This window comes from Macaca fascicularis, chromosome 18 (assembly GCF_037993035.2).
Source record: "Macaca fascicularis isolate 582-1 chromosome 18, T2T-MFA8v1.1".
Taxonomy (NCBI): Eukaryota; Metazoa; Chordata; class Mammalia; order Primates; family Cercopithecidae; genus Macaca; species Macaca fascicularis.
This window is the reverse complement of record NC_088392.1, coordinates 71,557,111-71,575,206: the sequence shown is the minus strand read 5'-3', so window position 1 is coordinate 71,575,206 and position 18,096 is coordinate 71,557,111. Positions and strand designations below refer to the sequence as shown.

Below are 18,096 nucleotides of genomic sequence, written 5' to 3'. Positions count from 1 at the left end.
AATTTGGTAGCTGCCACCTTAGCTACAGGACTTGCAATGGTAGTCCATCTGGCTTGTTCTTACCCTCATTACTAGGGTACCATATGATACAGGTTGAGGGACCTTCAACCCAGGGCATTAACACAGTTAGGACAAGTAATTACTTGACATTTTAAACTTGTCCTAATTGTGTTAATGTTAACTGTGATATTAACTAAAGTTCTTTGATGGGTGAGAGAGGACGAGATGGGAAATAAGGGGGGATGAGCAAAGTTTAACCTGTCCTTCCCTAGACATAGAACCTATAGTAATATATTAATTTGTTTCCAGTCTGGGGCTGTAATTTTGATGGTGGAAGAATCGTACGCTTTCCTGACTTCTAGGTCGGTGTGTAAATAGAAAGAACTTCCGATAGAGTTGGAGTGTTTCAAAGGAAATTGTATCCCACCAATGTCAGTGATAGTAAACCCTGAAAGTACTACACATGGTTTCTATAGCAACCTGCTAAAATTGTGTGCCTTTTGTATGTGGAATTAAGCTGAATAATCAGATTTCTTGGCTTATTTTAGAGTTGCTATGGTTATCAATAGTCGCCACTAAAATAGGTTAATTACACAGTTCTTTTAGAAGGTTTAGGGTAAGGACATACCCCTTAAAACACACTTTTATGATCATAACGTAATCATATCTGTAAGACTACTCATAATAAAAGGCTTGGCTAGGCGTGGAATCCCAGCATTTTTGGGAGGCAGAGGTGGGAGGATGACCTGAGGTCAGGAGTTCGAGACCAGCCTGACCAACATGGAGAAACCCCGTCTCTACTAAAAATACAAAATTAGCTGGGCGTGGTGGCGCGCACCTGTAATCCCAGCTACTCGAGAGGCTGAGGCAGGAGAATCACTTGAACCCGGGAGGCAGAGGTTGCAGTGAGCCAAGATTGCACCATTGTACTCCAGCCTGGGCAGCAAGAGTAAAACTCCCATCTCCAAAAAAAAAAAAAAAAAAAAAAAGGCTTAAGATTTTTCGTGTGTGGTAGCATATAGAAGAATCATCATAGCCTTTTAAAAGCCTTTATGAAATTCTTAACCGCACATAGCCTGAAAATTCCATGAATTTTTAGGAGCTGTTTTAGGTTTCAGTGAAATTAACATGGGTATTTAAGGTGGACATACCAGGGTTTTTGTTTGGTCATGTCTCTGGGTAACTGCTTGACTATAGATAAGTTGCTTCTCTGGACATCAGTTTTCTTATTAGTACAATGAATATAACATTTACCTCACCTAGTTGTGAGGATTAAATCAGATGAGGTATGTACAATGGCATTTGGGGTTTGAACAATTTTTTGTTGTTGTTTGAGTCAGGATCTTGCTCTGTTGCTTAGGCTGGAGTGCAGTGGCACAAACACGGCTCACACTACAGCCTTCACCACCCTGGCTCGGGTGTTCCCTCCCACCTCAGCCTCCGGAGTAGCTGGGATTACAGGCATGCACCACCACACCCAACTAATTTCTTAAAAAATTCTTTGTAGAGATGGAGTCTCCTTCCATTGCCCAGGCTGCTCTCAAACTCCTGGGCTCAAGTGATTCTTCTGCCTTGGCCTCTCAAAGTGCTGGGATTACAAGTGTGAGCCACCGCACCCAGCCTAAAATGGCAGTTGGAAGGGGTGAGTTAGCGCCCTCTCCTCTTTTTCCCTCATCACCTCCCTGTAACTAACATTAGGAAGAATAATGAAGAAAACATCTGAGTGGAGCTTATGTAATTTGTCGAGGATATACAATGTTTAAAAAGTTAAGACCGTGAGAAAATGAATTTGAATTTTCACCAGTATAGAGGTGAATTTACATTTTAAGCAAATCCCACATGTGAAAATCCAAACTTAAAAAACAGTTAAATTATTATCAGTTTGTAAAATAATGTAAGGAAGGATTTCTCTAATAATAGGCTCCCCCAAGGACACTGAAGATACCTTAAAAACAATACCAGTAAAATCAACTTTGTAGAAATAGACCTTAGCAATCCCATTTTAAAATATTCAAATAAAATGAAATTACGTTCACACAAATGCCTGTACACAAATGTTTATAGTACAGAATGAGTATCCCTAATCCAAAAATCTGAAATCCAAAATGCTCTAAAATCCAAAATGCTTTGATGCCACATGTGGAAAATTCCACACTTGCCCTGGTGATAGATCCCAGTCAAGGTGCAGTTAAAGCTTTGTTTTATGTGCAAAATTAATTGAAAATATTTTCTGTAATTACCTTCAGCCTATGTGTTTAAGGTGTATATGAAACATAAATGAATTTTATGTTTGGACTTGGATCATTATGTATATGCAAATATTCCAAAATCTGAAAATATCCAAAATTCAAAACATTTCTGGTCCTGAGCATTTTGGAAAAGGTCTCAATTACAAATAAAACTCCTCAACCTGTAGTTTTATTTGTAATTGCCAAAACCTGGAAACAACCCAGATGTCTTCTAGCTGGTGAATGGATAAACATTTGATACATCCATACAGTGGGGTGCTACTTAACAGGGAACAGACTACTGATACATGCAGGAATATTGATTAATGTCATGTGGACTGTGCTAAGCTAAAGAAGCCAGAATCCAAAGGTACATACTGTATGGTTCCATTTATATGATATTCCAGAGACGCAAGACTAGAGACAGAAAGCAGATCAGTGATTGGCATGGGCAGGAAAGAGGGATTGACTCCAAATGGGTTTGGGCGTTTTGGAGAACAATCTGATCTGTGTCTTGACTTGACTATAGTGGTGGCTACAGGAATGTGTGGTCACAGCTAATGACTGTACACTACGAAAGGGTTAGTTTTACTATCTGTAAAGTGTGTGCTTTTTTTTTTTTTTTTAAAGAAAAATCTATTTTGAATCGTTCAAGGTACAGCTATTTGTAATCTTAAAACTTCATTTCATAGCTAAATTGGCATGAACATTTAGCTGGAATTCTTTCTGTGCTGGTAGGTATAACCATTACACAAAGGTTAACTTAAGTAATAGTTTAATATCTTTCATTATTAATCATAAACAGAATGTTGAACTGATTACAGTTCTTAATGATTTTACTTCTTGCATTTCTCTCTAGTTGCCAGTCAGGTTAAATGCCAATCAGGTTAAACAGCATCTGTCACCTCATGTACAGAGGTCGAAACAGGGCATATTTTAGCCTTGATGGGAACAGACAAGAAATAAATTATCAGAAAGCTTCATGACAAGGTCTTAGTCTGCGTTTTGGGAAATGAAGGGAGAAGCATTAAAGAGAAATGTGGGAACAGGAACCGTTTAGTTTTACAGAGCTGTGATAGTTGGAAACAAGTTGGGCCATGTGAGTGTTGTTGGGGCTGAGTAAGGGAGTTGGGGCCCCCTTTTGAGCATGCTGCTTGGCGTTTTGGGATCTCCTTAAGCCACACGTGTTATTTTGAAATCTAACGATGAAATTGAACACTAGTTTTTCTTGCTCCGTTCCAGGTTCTGTTGCTGAAGAAAATGAATGTTCTGGTACATTGTTGAGCACAGGAAAATTAAACTATTGTTTCCAGCCGTTTTTCTTAAAGGCTGTGCTCTGTAGCATAATTATACTGGGCATTTTCATAAAAGTCAGCTGACTAGTAGAAAATGGGTAACTTGGTGGTTGTGTTTCACTTTGTTTTCTGTAATAATCTCCAGTTACGGCACCCTTGCTTCTGTCTCAGCTGACTTCACACTGACTTCCTCTGATGACCAGCAGTCTCTGCTGCAAGTTGCTGCTGGGCTGCTCAGTATTCTCCAGAATGATCTACATGGCTGTCATTTGTTCTCACAGGGATATTTTTAGATTTGCCCATCCTGAAGCGGTGTCATTTTTGTCCCTGACATAAACTAGATTTAAGCAAGTTTTTCTCTATGAGGTCTTCAGCAGCCTCTGGAGGAAAGTACTGGTTTCTGAACACATGAGCATTGCTTTGGGGACTTTGGGTTAACTTCCACCATGGATTTCTTTTCTTTGTTTTGTTTTGTTTTTGATACAGAGTTTCACTCTGTCACCCAGGCTGTAATGTAGTGGTGTGATCTTGGCTCATTACAACCTCTGCCTCCTAGATTCAAGTGATTCTCATGCCTCGGCCTCCTGAGTAGCTGGGATTACAGGTGCCCTCCACCATGCCTGGCTAATTTTTGTATTTTTAGTAGGGAGTTTCACCATGTTGGCCAGCCTAGTCTCAAACTCCTGAACTCAGGTGATCCACCCACCTCAACCTCCCAAAGTGCTGGGATTACAGGCGTGAGCTACTGTGCCTGGCCTGGGTTTTTAAAATTATTTTTTATTTTTTATATTTTTTAGTGCACGGTTATATGTATCTTCACTTACCTCTTGAATTTTACTCTAAGTCGGTGAGATAAAACAAAACACAACAGTGTGTATATTCCTCCCTCTCCGTGCTGATTCTGTTCACTAGGCCTTGCATTCATTCATTCGTTTATTCATTGGTCCATTCATTGATCCTAAACCACTTATTAAGAACCTGCTGTTGCTAGGCACTGTGCTAGGCTTCCGGGAGACAGTGAAGCTTGCGGGACATCCCCTTCTTTACTGGACTCAGTTTGGAGGTGGCCTAATGTTCATGCTGCATGGTGAGTGCTGTGGTGGGGAGAGGGCGGGGGCCTTGGGCACCCACAGCAGTGGATCCCATCTTGTCACCTCTGCTTTCTTCTCAGCCACCAAGCCCACACATCCTCCCCCCATCATCTTTCTGATCTTTGCCATTGTGCTCTGGGGATTCACAGTCTGTTGTGGATATACGTTCCTTTTTGATCCCACTTCCTTCTTACCGAGGAAACCTGAAACGTCCTTGCTTCTCTTACAAAATATTAGATTAAGATGAAAACTGGTGTTGGCTTTTGAAGGATTGTCCAGAAAATTATTGGGCCGATAACTGGAGTGGGTAGAAGATGGGGGCTGGTAATTTTTGGAGATGAAATAGGTGATGTTTATGGTCCTTCCTTAAGTTATACGTGCTGAAAAGCGAAAGCAGACACTGTCATTGAGTAAAGGTCTGGGCCACCACTCGGAGAGAAGGTGCATTGCTATAGTGGGAAAGCGTCTTCCCTTTTCTAAGCCCTACTCGGTCCAACAAAGCAGTTTATCTGTTTATAGAAAGTGAGTGTGTTGAAACCATCATAGAGAAGTGAACTCAGTGAGCAGAAGTCGGAGCTTTCAGATTCCCTCAAAGGAAATAACGTTGTGACAGATCCAAAAATCCTAATTTATAACTTAACAGCCCTGAGAACTAAGCTTAAGGCCAGCTTCATATTTTCTCATTTTTTAAAAATTTAAAAAAATTTTTTTTCTTAACAGATTAAATTGTTAAGTAGAATAAAGTGTTATCTGGGTTACATCTGCAGCATGTTCTTGCTAGTCTTGCCAGGCCGATATCTGCAGGAGGGTGGTATAGGGCTCCAGGTTGCTTTATCCAGTCAGGATCTAGCCTGTTTGATTTAAATCCTTTGTTGGCAACATTAGAAATGGACTCTGAACAGCCCCACAAAGAAACTTATGACTGGTTCATCATTCAGAGAGACGCCGAGAGGGCAAGAGGCTACCTGTGGTGTTGGTGTTCCGAGCTGGTGGGCCTTCTGCGTCCCATCTCAGGTGGCCCAGCCCTCCCAGTCTTGGGTGGCCTTGGCTCTCCATACACTTTTCATGAATATCTGTTTGGGCCAGATGTCTCCCACCCCGGTCAGCCAGCAGATACCAAGGCCTGGATCCCATATTATAGACATGGCTACGGGAGCTCACCCTTGTGTTTCGGGGCCTCTCTGAGCACTGAAATCATTGAAATCCAGGAAGCCCTGTTTTTTCAGATCTGGCCATTGCCTTATGTGTCTGTTTAAATTCCCAAACAGAAATATTGAATCAGAAAATCCCCTCTTCTTACGTATCCCGAAGGTTGATATGAAATAATATTTGGTTGTAATTGTGGAAGGGGTCCTTAGGAAAGCAGTCTTCCCAGGCCAGAATTTCTGAGTTTTTTGACAGAAGCACTGCCAGTTCTGGAATTTAAGTATCATAAAATAATCAGGTCAGCTGTCATTAAAATGTCTGAAATTCTATTACTATCTATTGCTTCCACTTCTGATCCACACTTAACAGATCTTGACATCTTTATACGACAGGATCTGAACTTGAGCCCATAACAACTTAGTCTTTGTAACAAACTTAATCAGGGTTAAGAGGAGAAAGTTCTTGCCAACAGAGCCCAGAGTTAGTTCCCAAACTTGGGTGTCTGTCAGAATCTTGGGTAACAGATTTTTAAAGACCTCATTTCCAGCTTTTTAGGTAGTAGGTCTGGGTTGGGGTCCAGGAACGTGTATTTATTTTTATCCCCCTTTCCCATATTTTTCATGAATGAAGCTACATTCTTAAGCACCAAAGCTTGATTCTGTTGCAGACAGTCCAAGGACCACTCTGAGAAATACTGACCCAGAGTGTGCTCCTTGCCAGTTTTCCTCATTTAGTGGGGAAAAAAGTTAGATATAAAAACCTCCCTGACTGCGCCTTCGAACAGTGGAGGTGATGGGGTTGCTCTAATTTAGAAAGACAGAGTTCGTGATCTACAGGGAGTTGACTGGAACCTCAGATCCTCCAAAGCACACCTCATCCTGGCTAAATCTCATTCTCTCAGGAGGGAGTCCTCTGAGGCCCAGCACCAGCTCAGAAAGATTCAAAAACTCCCCTGTATTTTTTCTCTGTAAAACACAAAGGACAGGACAATTCCCAAGGCTCGGATCCTTTGTGTAGTCAGTTTTCTGTTGAACTGATTTTGGAAGTAGCACAAAGTAGTGAGGGCTCTTACTTTTACATGGAACTATGCTTCCCTAACCTGGCTCATCTTCATAATTAGTTTTTAAGCTTTAAAACAAAGAGAAATTTCCGTTTTTTAAAACCACCCCAAATGATTTTCATGTACAAAAACTTTTGAAGCAGTATAGTAGTAAGTAATGTTCTTTAAGTTCAACCTTAATAGGAAATTCCCTACCAGGTCTACCCTTTTTATTTCCATATCTCTAAGTTGGTTCATACAACAGAATTCACTGAATGCCACCTATGTGCCAGAGGTATTTCTAGCTGTCTAGAAATTGGGGCATGGTCCTCACCAGTTTCCTTGCCCTTAGCATCTACCCTTAGTCGTCAAGACTAACTGATTTTCAGCTCCCTGTGTGTCTCTCCTGCCTTAGAGCTGTGCAGTCTCTTGCCTGAATTTGTTGTGGTGACTTCTGGAGTAGTCTCTCTGCGTTTAGCTACCTCTTCTCCAGTTCATCCTCCTCCTGTGACCTAATCCTGTCACTTCCCTGAACAGAAGCGCTGATTGCACCCATTGCCCACATGGTAAACTTGCCCAGAGTCCAAGGCCTTGCATCATCTCACTTTTGTCTCTCAAACTTAGCACATTTTCCCATAAGCTGTTCTGTCTGCTTGGCACTGCCCGCTGGGAACCTCCCCTCCTTCGTCTGTTCAGCCCTTTATACATACTTCCACTCGAACAAATATTTTCTGCTCCATGAAGCCTTACCTAACTCTCCCAAGCAGATTTTTTCTCTTTTTTTTCTCTAGTCTTCCTAATAGTCTCCCAAATAGCGTTATCATAAGGAATTATATTATATAAGACACCTGGCCACCTCTAGGTTACTCTGGGATTCTTGGAGAAAACCATAGGGATTTAGTATAACTTGAGTTCAGCCCTCAGATTTTTTTGCCCTCAGGGACACCACATGACCTTGAGACCCAATGATTTAAGCCAGGGGTCAGAGGCAGTAGAGAAAGTTGGGACCCTGAGTATAGGTAGAACTGTGTTCTAGTGAATGGTACACACCTCTTATCTCAATCTCAAGTGTAAAATGAAATTAATAATGCCTGCTATCGTAACCTACATTCTCTTTTTGAAAATCAAATGAGGTATATTTGAGGAAGTTCTTGAAAAATGTTACATGCTAATCAAATGCAAACCATAATCATGGGTGTCCTGAAGGAGTTCGGTCCAGGAGCACAGGAGCAAGCTGGAACGTTGACCCACGTCCTAGGTGACGGTGTCCTGTTGTCTACTTCCTGAAGCATCTGTTGTCCCTGTTCCCTGCTAGCATACTCGTCATGTTCGTGAGCAGAAAGTTAGCTGCAATGGCATGTTCTTTGGTAAAAACTGTTGTAATCTCTGTCCACAAGCCTCACGACGTGTGGCGCTCCCGGGAGTCTGCTTTGTAACACTGGTCTGTGGTCCAGTGGGAGGGTTAATAGTAGTGGTGTGAGGAGACTTGGAGGGTGAGTATGGCTTCTTTGGACTCCCTGTAATCATTTCATCATTATGTAGCCAAGTTGCATTAAGTAAAAATGATACTCAGATTGCTGAAAGTGGCCCACTTGCAGTAAGCAATCTGGAGGCTTCATGAAGGCTTTTGTCATGTTTACTTAGAGCATTTCTATCACTTAGAGATGCAATTAAGGGCATAGGTTCTAGACTCATGCTTGAGTTTGAATATTAGCTCTGCCATTTAATAGTGTGCTGACCTTGGATGTTTCTGAACCCGAGTTTCCACATATAAATGGGAATACCAAATCCATGAGTGTGTGTGAAGACTGTATGAGATAACATACAGGTTGACATAGCATTGACAAGAGAGACGTGTAACAAGTGTAGTTGTGTGTTTGTTGGTAGTACTAACTATACTAGCACTGATTAGATATTTGGAGATAAAGTTAAGAAACAGATTTTGAAACACTTAAAAGAGTGGTATAGAATGTATCCATTTTGAGGCCAGTCGTGGTGACTCAAACCTGTAATCTCAGCATTTTGGGAAGCCAAGGCAGGTGGATTGCTTGAACCCAGGAGTTCAAGACCAGCCTGGGCAACATGGCAAAACCCCGTCTCTACAAAAAAATACAAAAATTAGCTGGGCATGGTGGCACATTCCTGTGGTCCCAGCTACTCTGGAGGCCGAGGTGGGAGCATTGCTTGAGCCCAGGAGGCGGAGGTTACAGTGAGCAGAGATCGCACCATTACCCTCCAGCTTGGGCAACACAGTGAATCCCTGTCTCAGAATGAAAATAAAAATAGAATGTGTCCATTTTGTGCTGATAATTTATAAATTTTTCTTATTGTTTTTTAACTACCTTGTGTCTCTGATAGCTCTTTTCCTCAACAAAAGTTATTTTTGATTGAACACATCAAATAATTGAAATAATTTTAAGCAGTTTTTGTAGGAAGGGGACTGGTATTTGAACCTATTTACTGATACTTTTTTTTTTTTTTTGAGATGGAGTCTTCGCTCGGTTGGCCAGGCTGGGGTGCAATGGCACGATCTCAGCTCACTGCAATCTCTGCCTCCTGGGTTCAAGTGATTCTCCTGCCTCAGCCTCCCGACTAGCTGGGGCTACAGGCATGCGTCATGATGCAGGCCAATTTTTTTTTTTTTTTTTTTTAGTAGAAATGGGGTTTCACCATATTGGCCAGGCTGGTCTCGAACTCCTGACCTCAAATGATCTGCCTGCCTCGGCCTTCCAAAGTGCTGGGATTACAGATGTGAGCCACCACACCCAGCTTTCATTATCTTTAAAAATAGAAATAATACCACCTCTAAAGTAATTCTGAGATGATAATGTATAAGTTGAAGAATTTGGGATGTTATAGGCTTTCAAAAAAAAGTTGCTTCTGGTGTGATTATTGTTAATGTTAGAGTATTTCAGAGATGTGTTAGAAGCATTTTTGGTATTTGTTAAAAGAATGGGCTGGGTGTATTCTTGTTCCAAGAATCAACAAGTGCACTTTAATATTTTTATTTATGCCCGCAAGCCTCGAGGGTAGGGATGCTGCTTCTGTGACTGTTCTTCATTTCCACGTTTTGCTCTCTGTGTGGGCATCTCCAAACCAGCCTGCCTTTCTGGTTATATATTCTGTCTTTGCTCTTGTTCTTTTTTCTCTATGACTTCTTGTTTGTTGCTTTCTGCATGGCTCTCCCTTGGTCTCTGTCACTCTCCGTTATTTATTTTCTCCTCCCACATTTTCCCTCATCATTCATGATAAAATATGAGGAATAGTTTATAATGTGTTGGTTTGCTGTATTTTTTAAACATTTGGGTTACCTCATTGTGTATCTTTTCTGCTGCTGGTTCAGAGTGTGGCTTTCCCAGGTGTTGACCAGGACGGGTCTGACTTGGTTCTTATTGTGTGGCTGTGCTGGGCTGGCATGTAGGAATAAGGTATATGGCGCTAGATTCTGCTTCAAGAGAAGACTGTTTAACATACCCCTCGTGCCTGTGATGAACAACTGCGTTTCCTCTGGACATGACTGAGGAAGCCTCTTTCCCCAGCTCTGCTGCGGTGACCCTTCTAGCAGGCAGCTGCTCAGCGTTCCCAGGGTGTAGCACTTTCAGCTACAGGCCTTCCTTTACTTTTGTTTTACCAGCCTTCATAATATAAATGTAATTGTTTCATTATCTGTCAAGAGAAAACCAGTTATTTGACAACCTGTATTTTTCTACATTTAGCAACTGGCATTTACACATTAGATTTTCCCGTATAACAGCACATCCCTTAACCGTGATAATTAAAATAATCTTGAATAGATACAGTTACACTTAATTATGAATTTTATGCTGTAGTTGATGGAAGCTTGTTACATATTTATGTTTGTAAGACTTGTTTGTGGCTGAATGTCAATGCTTAAAAGTTAGCATTTTTTAGTTTCTTTTAAGAAAAGGCCTAATAATTATGATTTTTGTTTGTTTGTTTCTTGTAATAAAATTCATTTTAACATTGCCACCCACCATTCAAGCAGTTATACAAAGATTGACTGCTTGGATGCTGTTTAATTCATGTGTGTGCTGTATAGGTAAAAAGCATGTTGTGACTATGCATTACTTACAGAATATGAAAAGGAAGATGCATGAGATCTAGCTGTGTTGTATTTTAGAACCACATGTGAATCTACAGTGACCTCAAAATAGAAATTTAATTATTAAAAACATAATGGGATGTTATATGAATATTTTGATGAAACACTCTTTCCTCTCTACACTTTTTTTTGTTTGTTTGTTTTTAGGTTTCTTATTTTTTAATTCTTATTTAGTGCTAGTTCATTTGTTCATTCAAGAAATGATTATTGAGCGTTTGATAACGTGCTTAATTTGGTTTAGCTATTGAGGGCAAATCAATTATTCCAAAACCAAAACCATCACCAGATTGTAATTGTTTGATACCACATAAAGGATGTCACCTTATTTTGTTATTTAGGAGTAAGTTTTGCAGAACAAGCGTTTTCCAGCTCTTCTGTGGTTGCATTTTAGGGCCTTGGTAACATTAACTTTAAAATATTTAAAAAATTTCTTCTAGGGTAAAATTATGGCGATGCTTCATGGTATAGAACCGATGGGCCTTGATTACACATTCATCCGCGTGTAGGAACGGGAAACAATTTAGAATCAGGGTTCTGCCGTGGCCACCCATCTGTGAAGAGCAGAGTGAATTTCTGTGCAGGCAGATATCCTGGAAGCCCCTGAGTTTTCCCAAGAAGACAGCATTCTTTCTCCCAGTTCAGTTTTGAACTCAGCGGGCAACGCAGAACATGGAGCATGGAACTTTAAGCTCAAGGCAGCCTCCAAGCTGGACGTAGGGAAACCACGAGCTGCTTGTGGCAGACAGCCTGGAGAGCAGTCAGTCCGCCCTGTGATTGGCTGAACGTTGGCCTCTGAATTGGCTGGAGCAGTGCAGGGTCTCTTGGTTGCTCTCTGTCATTCCAGTCTCCAGAATGGCTTTCACTGAATTGTACTTTGACATAATGTAGGGGTGTCAGTATCTAATGAATAAAATGTGCGAGTGTGTTCAATAGTTGGAAGTGAAATCTGACATTAGGACTGAAGGTGGGATTTGTTTTTTTATTAGCGGAAAAGTTGGGGTTGGGGCCAAGGCAATAAAGCCACCCCTGGCTTCAGCTGTACTTCCTCTCCTTTGAGCCTTTCTGGAGAACTCCTTGCAGACCTTTTGATTCTGATTTGAATAGTGAACTGAGGTTGAGGAACAAGAGTAAAACCCTTTTCTGTGCTTTGAACTTTGTAGAACTTGAATGCATGTTCCAGTTAGTTATATTGAGGCATTGAAGGGATTTGTCCCTAGAGGTAATGTTATAAGTAGGCTAAGCTCAGGCAAACTTGCCAGAATTTATTTAATCTAGCATGTGTCTGAACCATACTATTCTGTTAATAGTTCCTTACAAAACGTAGCTCTCAGTAATTTATTACATTGGTTCTGTTGGGAGATGAATCTCTGGTTTCTCCTGGGGATGATGTTTGTTTTTTCTGTTAGGCTGCTCTGGCCAAAGTGGATGCAGTAGCCCCAGATTCCAAAGGGTCTTGGGCAGGAGGTCAGGGTTCTTTGGTGACTCTGTGCTGGTCCTAACTTTGAGGAAAAAGTCCCTAATGGCAGAGTCAGTACTATCCAGGTTGCTGGGAAAGAAAAGGGAATGCCTCAGGCCCTGGCTGGAGCAGCCTCTCAGATGCAAAGGAGAATAGTCTGGGGTGGCCCATGTGTGGAAATGTGTAAAAACAGTGGTAGCATGAGACTGTTGGGTTCAAAATTAACAAGGCTAATGATACCAAATGTGGCGTACGAGTGAGTGGTGTCGTTTTTGTTACGACTGTTCTTTGTCATTGTCAATAGATCACAAATTTAGTGTTAACATCTCATCTAATTTTTGTTTCTCGTAGTCTCAAACCATGAATTATGTGGGACAGCTGGCTGGGCAGGTGATTGTCACTGTAAAGGAACTCTACAAGGGCATTAACCAGGCCACCCTCTCTGGGTGCATCGATGTCATCGTGGTACAGCAGCAGGATGGCAGCTATCAGTGTTCACCTTTTCACGTTCGGTTTGGGAAGCTGGGAGTCCTGAGATCCAAAGAGAAAGTGGTGAGTGTCCTCAAGGAGAGGAAAAGTCATCCTGAGATTCAAAGAGAAAGTGAGTGAGTGTCCTCAAGGAGTGGAAAAGTCATCCTCTATGAATAAATCGCTATTGTGAGCTTTCTGGGCTTTTTTTTTTTTTTTAAACCTGAATGATGTTGAGACAATGTTATGAGAAGTCAACCTTTATGTATTGCTTTTGAAGTTGCTTTTAAAACCAGAAAGCTTGACTGCAGGAAGTCTCTTCAAAAAAAGGGAAACTGAAAATTATTATAATAATCTTACACGTCACAACTCAGAAAAGCAAAACAGAAACTAGATGGGACAACGTAGGCATATTCAGAAAAATAAAAATTTCCTTTACCTTATATAGTATTTTTAAATACTTAGGTTACTTCATACTAATTGTAAGTGGAATAGGTTGGTATAGTCAAGAAAACACACACACACACACATTTTTTTGAGTTGGAGTCTTGCTCTGTTGTCTAGGCTGGAGTATAGCAGTGTGATCTCAGCTCACTGCAACCTCAGCCTTCCAAGTGCCTGGGATTACAGGTACACACCACCACGCCCCCCTAATTTTTGAATTTTTAGTAGAGAAGGGGTTTCACCATGTTGGCTAGGCTGGTCTCAAACTCCTGACCTCAAGTGATCCACCCACTTTGGCCTCCCAGAGTTCTGGGATTACAGGTATAGAGCCACCGCATCTGGCTGTTTTTTTTTTTGTTTTTTTGTTTTTTTAAAGGAAATTAATGCCACATTTTGTTTTGACAAAGCTGTAAAAACTTTTGTAATCTAAATTATGGTGTTGATACCAGGACTTGTCCCCACATTTGACTGAGATACTAACCAACAGACCATAGGCTGGTTGACTTTCATTTTGTTTTAGGGAAGATTCTTTCAGGAGGAAGATATTTGTGTAGGTTTTTCTTTTCTCTCTCTCTCTTTTTTTTTTTTTTTAGACGAAGTCTCGCTCTGTCTCCCAGGCTGGAGTGCAGTGTCGTGATCTCAGCTCACTGCAAGCTCTGCTGGGTTCACGCCATTCTCTTGCATCAGCCTCCCGAGTAGCTGGGACTACAGGTGCCTGCCACCACGCCCGGCTAATTTTTTTGTATTTTTAGTAGAGACGGGGTTTCACTGTGTTAGCCAGGATGGTCTCAATCTCCTGATCTCATGATCCGCCTGTCTCAGCCTCCCAAAGTGCTGGGATTACAGGTGTGAGCCACCGCGCCCGGCCAGGTTTTTCTTTTTTGTATATCCTCTTCAGGTTATGGAGCAGCTAGAAGTTTTGCTAGCATATCTGGTGTCAATCAAATGAGAAAACAGAGCTAGTAGTAACACTTTGCAGGTACATAGTAAGATTTCTCTTTCTACACTTGCCCCACAGTGTCTACTTAAACAACATAGAAAGGCTTTGTCAGCATTTTAAAACACAACAAAAGATCCTCACCGTTTTCTGGCACAGACCTAAAAGTATGTGGCAGAGGACCACCGGTGTAAGTCGAAAACATTTATTTTCAGCTTTCTGCTATTTTATATAGCTGATCTTTAAATAGAAATTTCCCTCTATTTAATTAAATTAAATGTTATTTTGAGAGTGAAAGAAAATGGATTTCACAAAACTAGATATTCTTTTTATTTTTTCCTCCAGGAATAACGTCTCATTTCTAGGTATTACAAAATCAGTTTCTACAGGAGAACGACATTTCAGGGTAATAGGGCTTGTGTGGTCTGGCCTCTGTTCAGGGTCACGCTTTAGAAAGTAAAAGCAGTTGCGGGTTACTTGGGGACTTAGAAACTTTCCATTGCACAACAGTGTTATTTAGCCATAGTTGAGCTTCTCTGGGATTTTTTCTTTCTTTGTGGTAATACCAATACTACTTTCAGTCTGGACCTGTTCTGGGGTGATTGGCAACAAACCAAAGTTTCCCATTAGTTCTGTATGGATCTATTGTAAAACTGCTGATAAGGTATCAATCATCATTACTTTTTTTGCTGGGATTGTTTTTTATCACGTTGGATCAGTGTCAAGCCTTTCAAAATGGAACCTGCAGGCAGATATGTATATAAGCACTTATACATCTGTAAATGGTGACCAAATAGATAAATCACCTTTTCCTGCATGCTGTGTGCCACTAATTAGGAAATAGTACAATTCCTGTGCAAAAGCTACACAATCGTGTTACTCTCTTGTCAAAACGTTGCATTTTTAATAGGAATGTACCTGTGAGACACAGGAAAAGATAATTTTTTTTCCCCTACTCCCTTAGTATCTCAGAAACCAAAAAAATATGTTTGGGAGGAAATGTGGCCATTTGATTTACCAAAACAGCTTTCCTGTGAGAAAACTGAAAAACTGTGAGAGTAAACCTGAAATCATGCCTACTTCGAGATATGCTGGCAATTTGCATTAACTGTTTGCCTTATTTTAAGTCAGTTTGGGTTAGGGAAAGCTGGCCATTGATTTGAAAGTAAGACCCCAGTTTTTCAAATATGGGTGTACCTGTGAAGTGAACTTGAAATCATGACCAGCTTGAAACCACTGTTTAGAGTGATTTAGTATAATAATTTTCCCACTGCCATGGATTTGTAATTGTTTGATAGAACAGCAGTACTCCCAGTAAATTCAATAACTTAGGAGTTTAATTTTATAAAGTAAACCTTTACTTGATATTTTAAAATTTATTTTTATTGATATCAGAAAACTGATGATTATTTATAAAAGTTTCTTTTTTTTTTTTTGAGATGGAGTCTCGCTTTGTCACCCAAACTGGAGTGCAGTGGGGCAATCTCTGCTCACTGCAACCTCCGCCTCCCTGATTCAAGCGATTCTCCTGCCTCAGCCTCCCGAGTAGCTGGGATTACAGGTGCACACTACCACACCTGGCTGATTTTTGTATTTTTAGTAGAGACGGAGTTTCACCATGTTGGCTAGGATGGTCTTGAACTCCTGATCTCAGGTAATCCACCCGCCTTGGCCTCCCAAAGTGCTGGGATTATAGATGTGAGCCACCATATCTGGCCAGATTATTTATCAAAGTTAAATAACCCAGTGTATTAAAACTATTTTCATTGCTAATGACAGAAATTTATCCTCTACTAGCTTAGGCAAAAAAACTTGCTGTCAGAATTCCCTTTTTCTTTCCCCACCTCTCAGCTCTGCTTCCACTTGTGTTTTCTCTCTAATGTAAGATGGCCACCAATACCTCAGGCTCACAATCTGTTCACACTTCAACCCCAGTGGAGAGAGAGCTTCCTACAGAGGTATCAGTATTTAGCCTCCCTGTCAAAAGAACAGACGTATCTCTGGGACCAGTTTCTGTAGCTGGAAAAGGAGTATATTTATTGGCTTGGACAACAGTCTACCTCTACTCGCTAAAGCCACACCAGAAATACAGGTTGAATATCCCTTATCTGAAATGCTTGGGACCAGAGCATTTTGGATTTCAGTTTTTTTCATTTTTTGGAATATTTACGTCATACTTACTGGTTGAGCATCCCAAATCTGAAAATCCGACATCTGACATCTGAAGTGCTCCACTGAGCATTACCTTTGAGTGTCATGCTAGTGCTCAAGAAGTTTCAGATTTTTGAGCGTTTTTGGATTTCAGATTTTTGGATTTGAGACCCAACTTGTATATGATTTGAAACAGGATGAAGAGACTCCCAAAAGACATTTGAGATATTCTTACCCAAAGAGTGGTAAGCCAGTTCGAAAGTCTGCTACATTGACTGTTTCTCAGAGATACCAGTTTCATTTCAGCATCTTAGTCCTATATTATGTTCAGCACAATTAAGCCACAGTGTAAGAAGTAAGACTATATGGAAATGAGGGGTTTTTAAAAAACCATTTTACTAGCATTTAATATATCAAATTAGTATCCTTTTTAAAATAATCACCTTGGTGGGAAGAATTTGTTCCAACTTGGTGCTCTCTCAAAATATTTTTAAAATTTTTGTGTTGTTGTTGCCTAAAGAGTTCACAGCATATTCTTTTAAGTATTGCCAATATTGGCATAATTTGATGTTAGGTTTAATTTTTGGAAAGACTAAACTCCATTTAAAGTCAGACAAAGATAATAAAGTAAGTAGTCATATTGAGGAATGTCATACTTGATTTCTAAAAGTCAGGGCTGTGAAGTGTTAATTTTTCTGAGGTGGTAGATGAATAAGAGTCTGAATTTGCATGTTACAGAAGCATTCTTCTATTTTCCCGGCTACCCTGGATAAATGGATAGCCTCCAAAAATGAAATTAGTTGCTCAAATTGTCCCAATTTGACTGTTAGTATAGGTCCTTCAAGTTGAGTGCCTTTGAAATGCTCCCATCAGTTTTTGAACCCTTACTTCCCGGTACCTGAAGATGTTCCAGAAGAAGCTACTTTCCCTGCCTCAGCTCTGGCATTAGTTATTTTACCTCAGTTCCTTTCATTGAAGAATAGTATTTACAAACAAAGATCTGGTTATTAGGTGTGCTCATTACTTCTGAGGTATCATTGCTTCTAGGCAGCCCGAGCATGGGTGGATGTGTGTGCAGACACACACACACACACACACACACAGACACACACACACACACACACACACACACACACACACACACACACACACACACACACACACACACACACACACACACACACACCCCTGCATCTGTATATAAAAATCATGAGTGCACACGGGTTCCTCCAATTCCCATCTACCATCACAGGCTTCTTCCCCCTCCTTATTTATAATTTTTCTCTTTCAACGGGAAACATGGCTCTGATTATCATCAGTATATCTGCTTAGTTAATCCTAACACAAAATAGTTTCAGAATTGCTAACTCAAATCTCTGTGAATGTACCAACTACTGCACAATATTTGTTTGGGGTAACTTATATAAAATATGTCTTTAGACTTACAATACAAGTCAAAATGCTGTTTCCAAGGTGACTTAGGTCTTAGTCCCATTCTTCCTCACCTGCTTCAGTGTGGTTATGTTATTCATACATAGGAGTTTTTTGTTTATTTGTTTTGTTTTGTTTTTCTTTTTGAGACAGAGTTTCACTCTTGTTGCCCAGGCTGGAGTGCAATGGTGTGATCTCGGCTCACTGCAACCTCCACCTCCCGGGTTCAAGTGATTCTCCCGCCTCAGCCTCCCGAGTAGCTGGGATTACAGGCGCCCATCACGCCC

The 18,096-nt window shown here is 40.7% G+C and overlaps 1 protein-coding gene across 14 annotated transcripts in view; it reads left to right on the top strand.

Moving 5' to 3' along the window:
- LPIN2 (lipin 2) overlaps window positions 1–18,096 on the top strand; it is a 127,755-nt gene that overhangs the window by 52,292 nt on the left and 57,367 nt on the right. For 12 of the 14 annotated variants that reach the window (XM_074022760.1, XM_065534070.2, XM_015440130.3 and 9 more), the window contains one exon: window positions 12,730–12,930. In XM_074022760.1, the coding sequence (XP_073878861.1) occupies window positions 12,739–12,930 (192 nt within the window). In that variant the 5' untranslated portion in view covers window positions 12,730–12,738. Of the gene's footprint in view, window positions 1–1,507; window positions 1,643–4,577; window positions 4,611–12,729; window positions 12,931–18,096 lie in introns of those variants that run through there. The other 2 variants (XM_065534067.1, XM_065534063.1) reach the window with 2 other exon arrangements.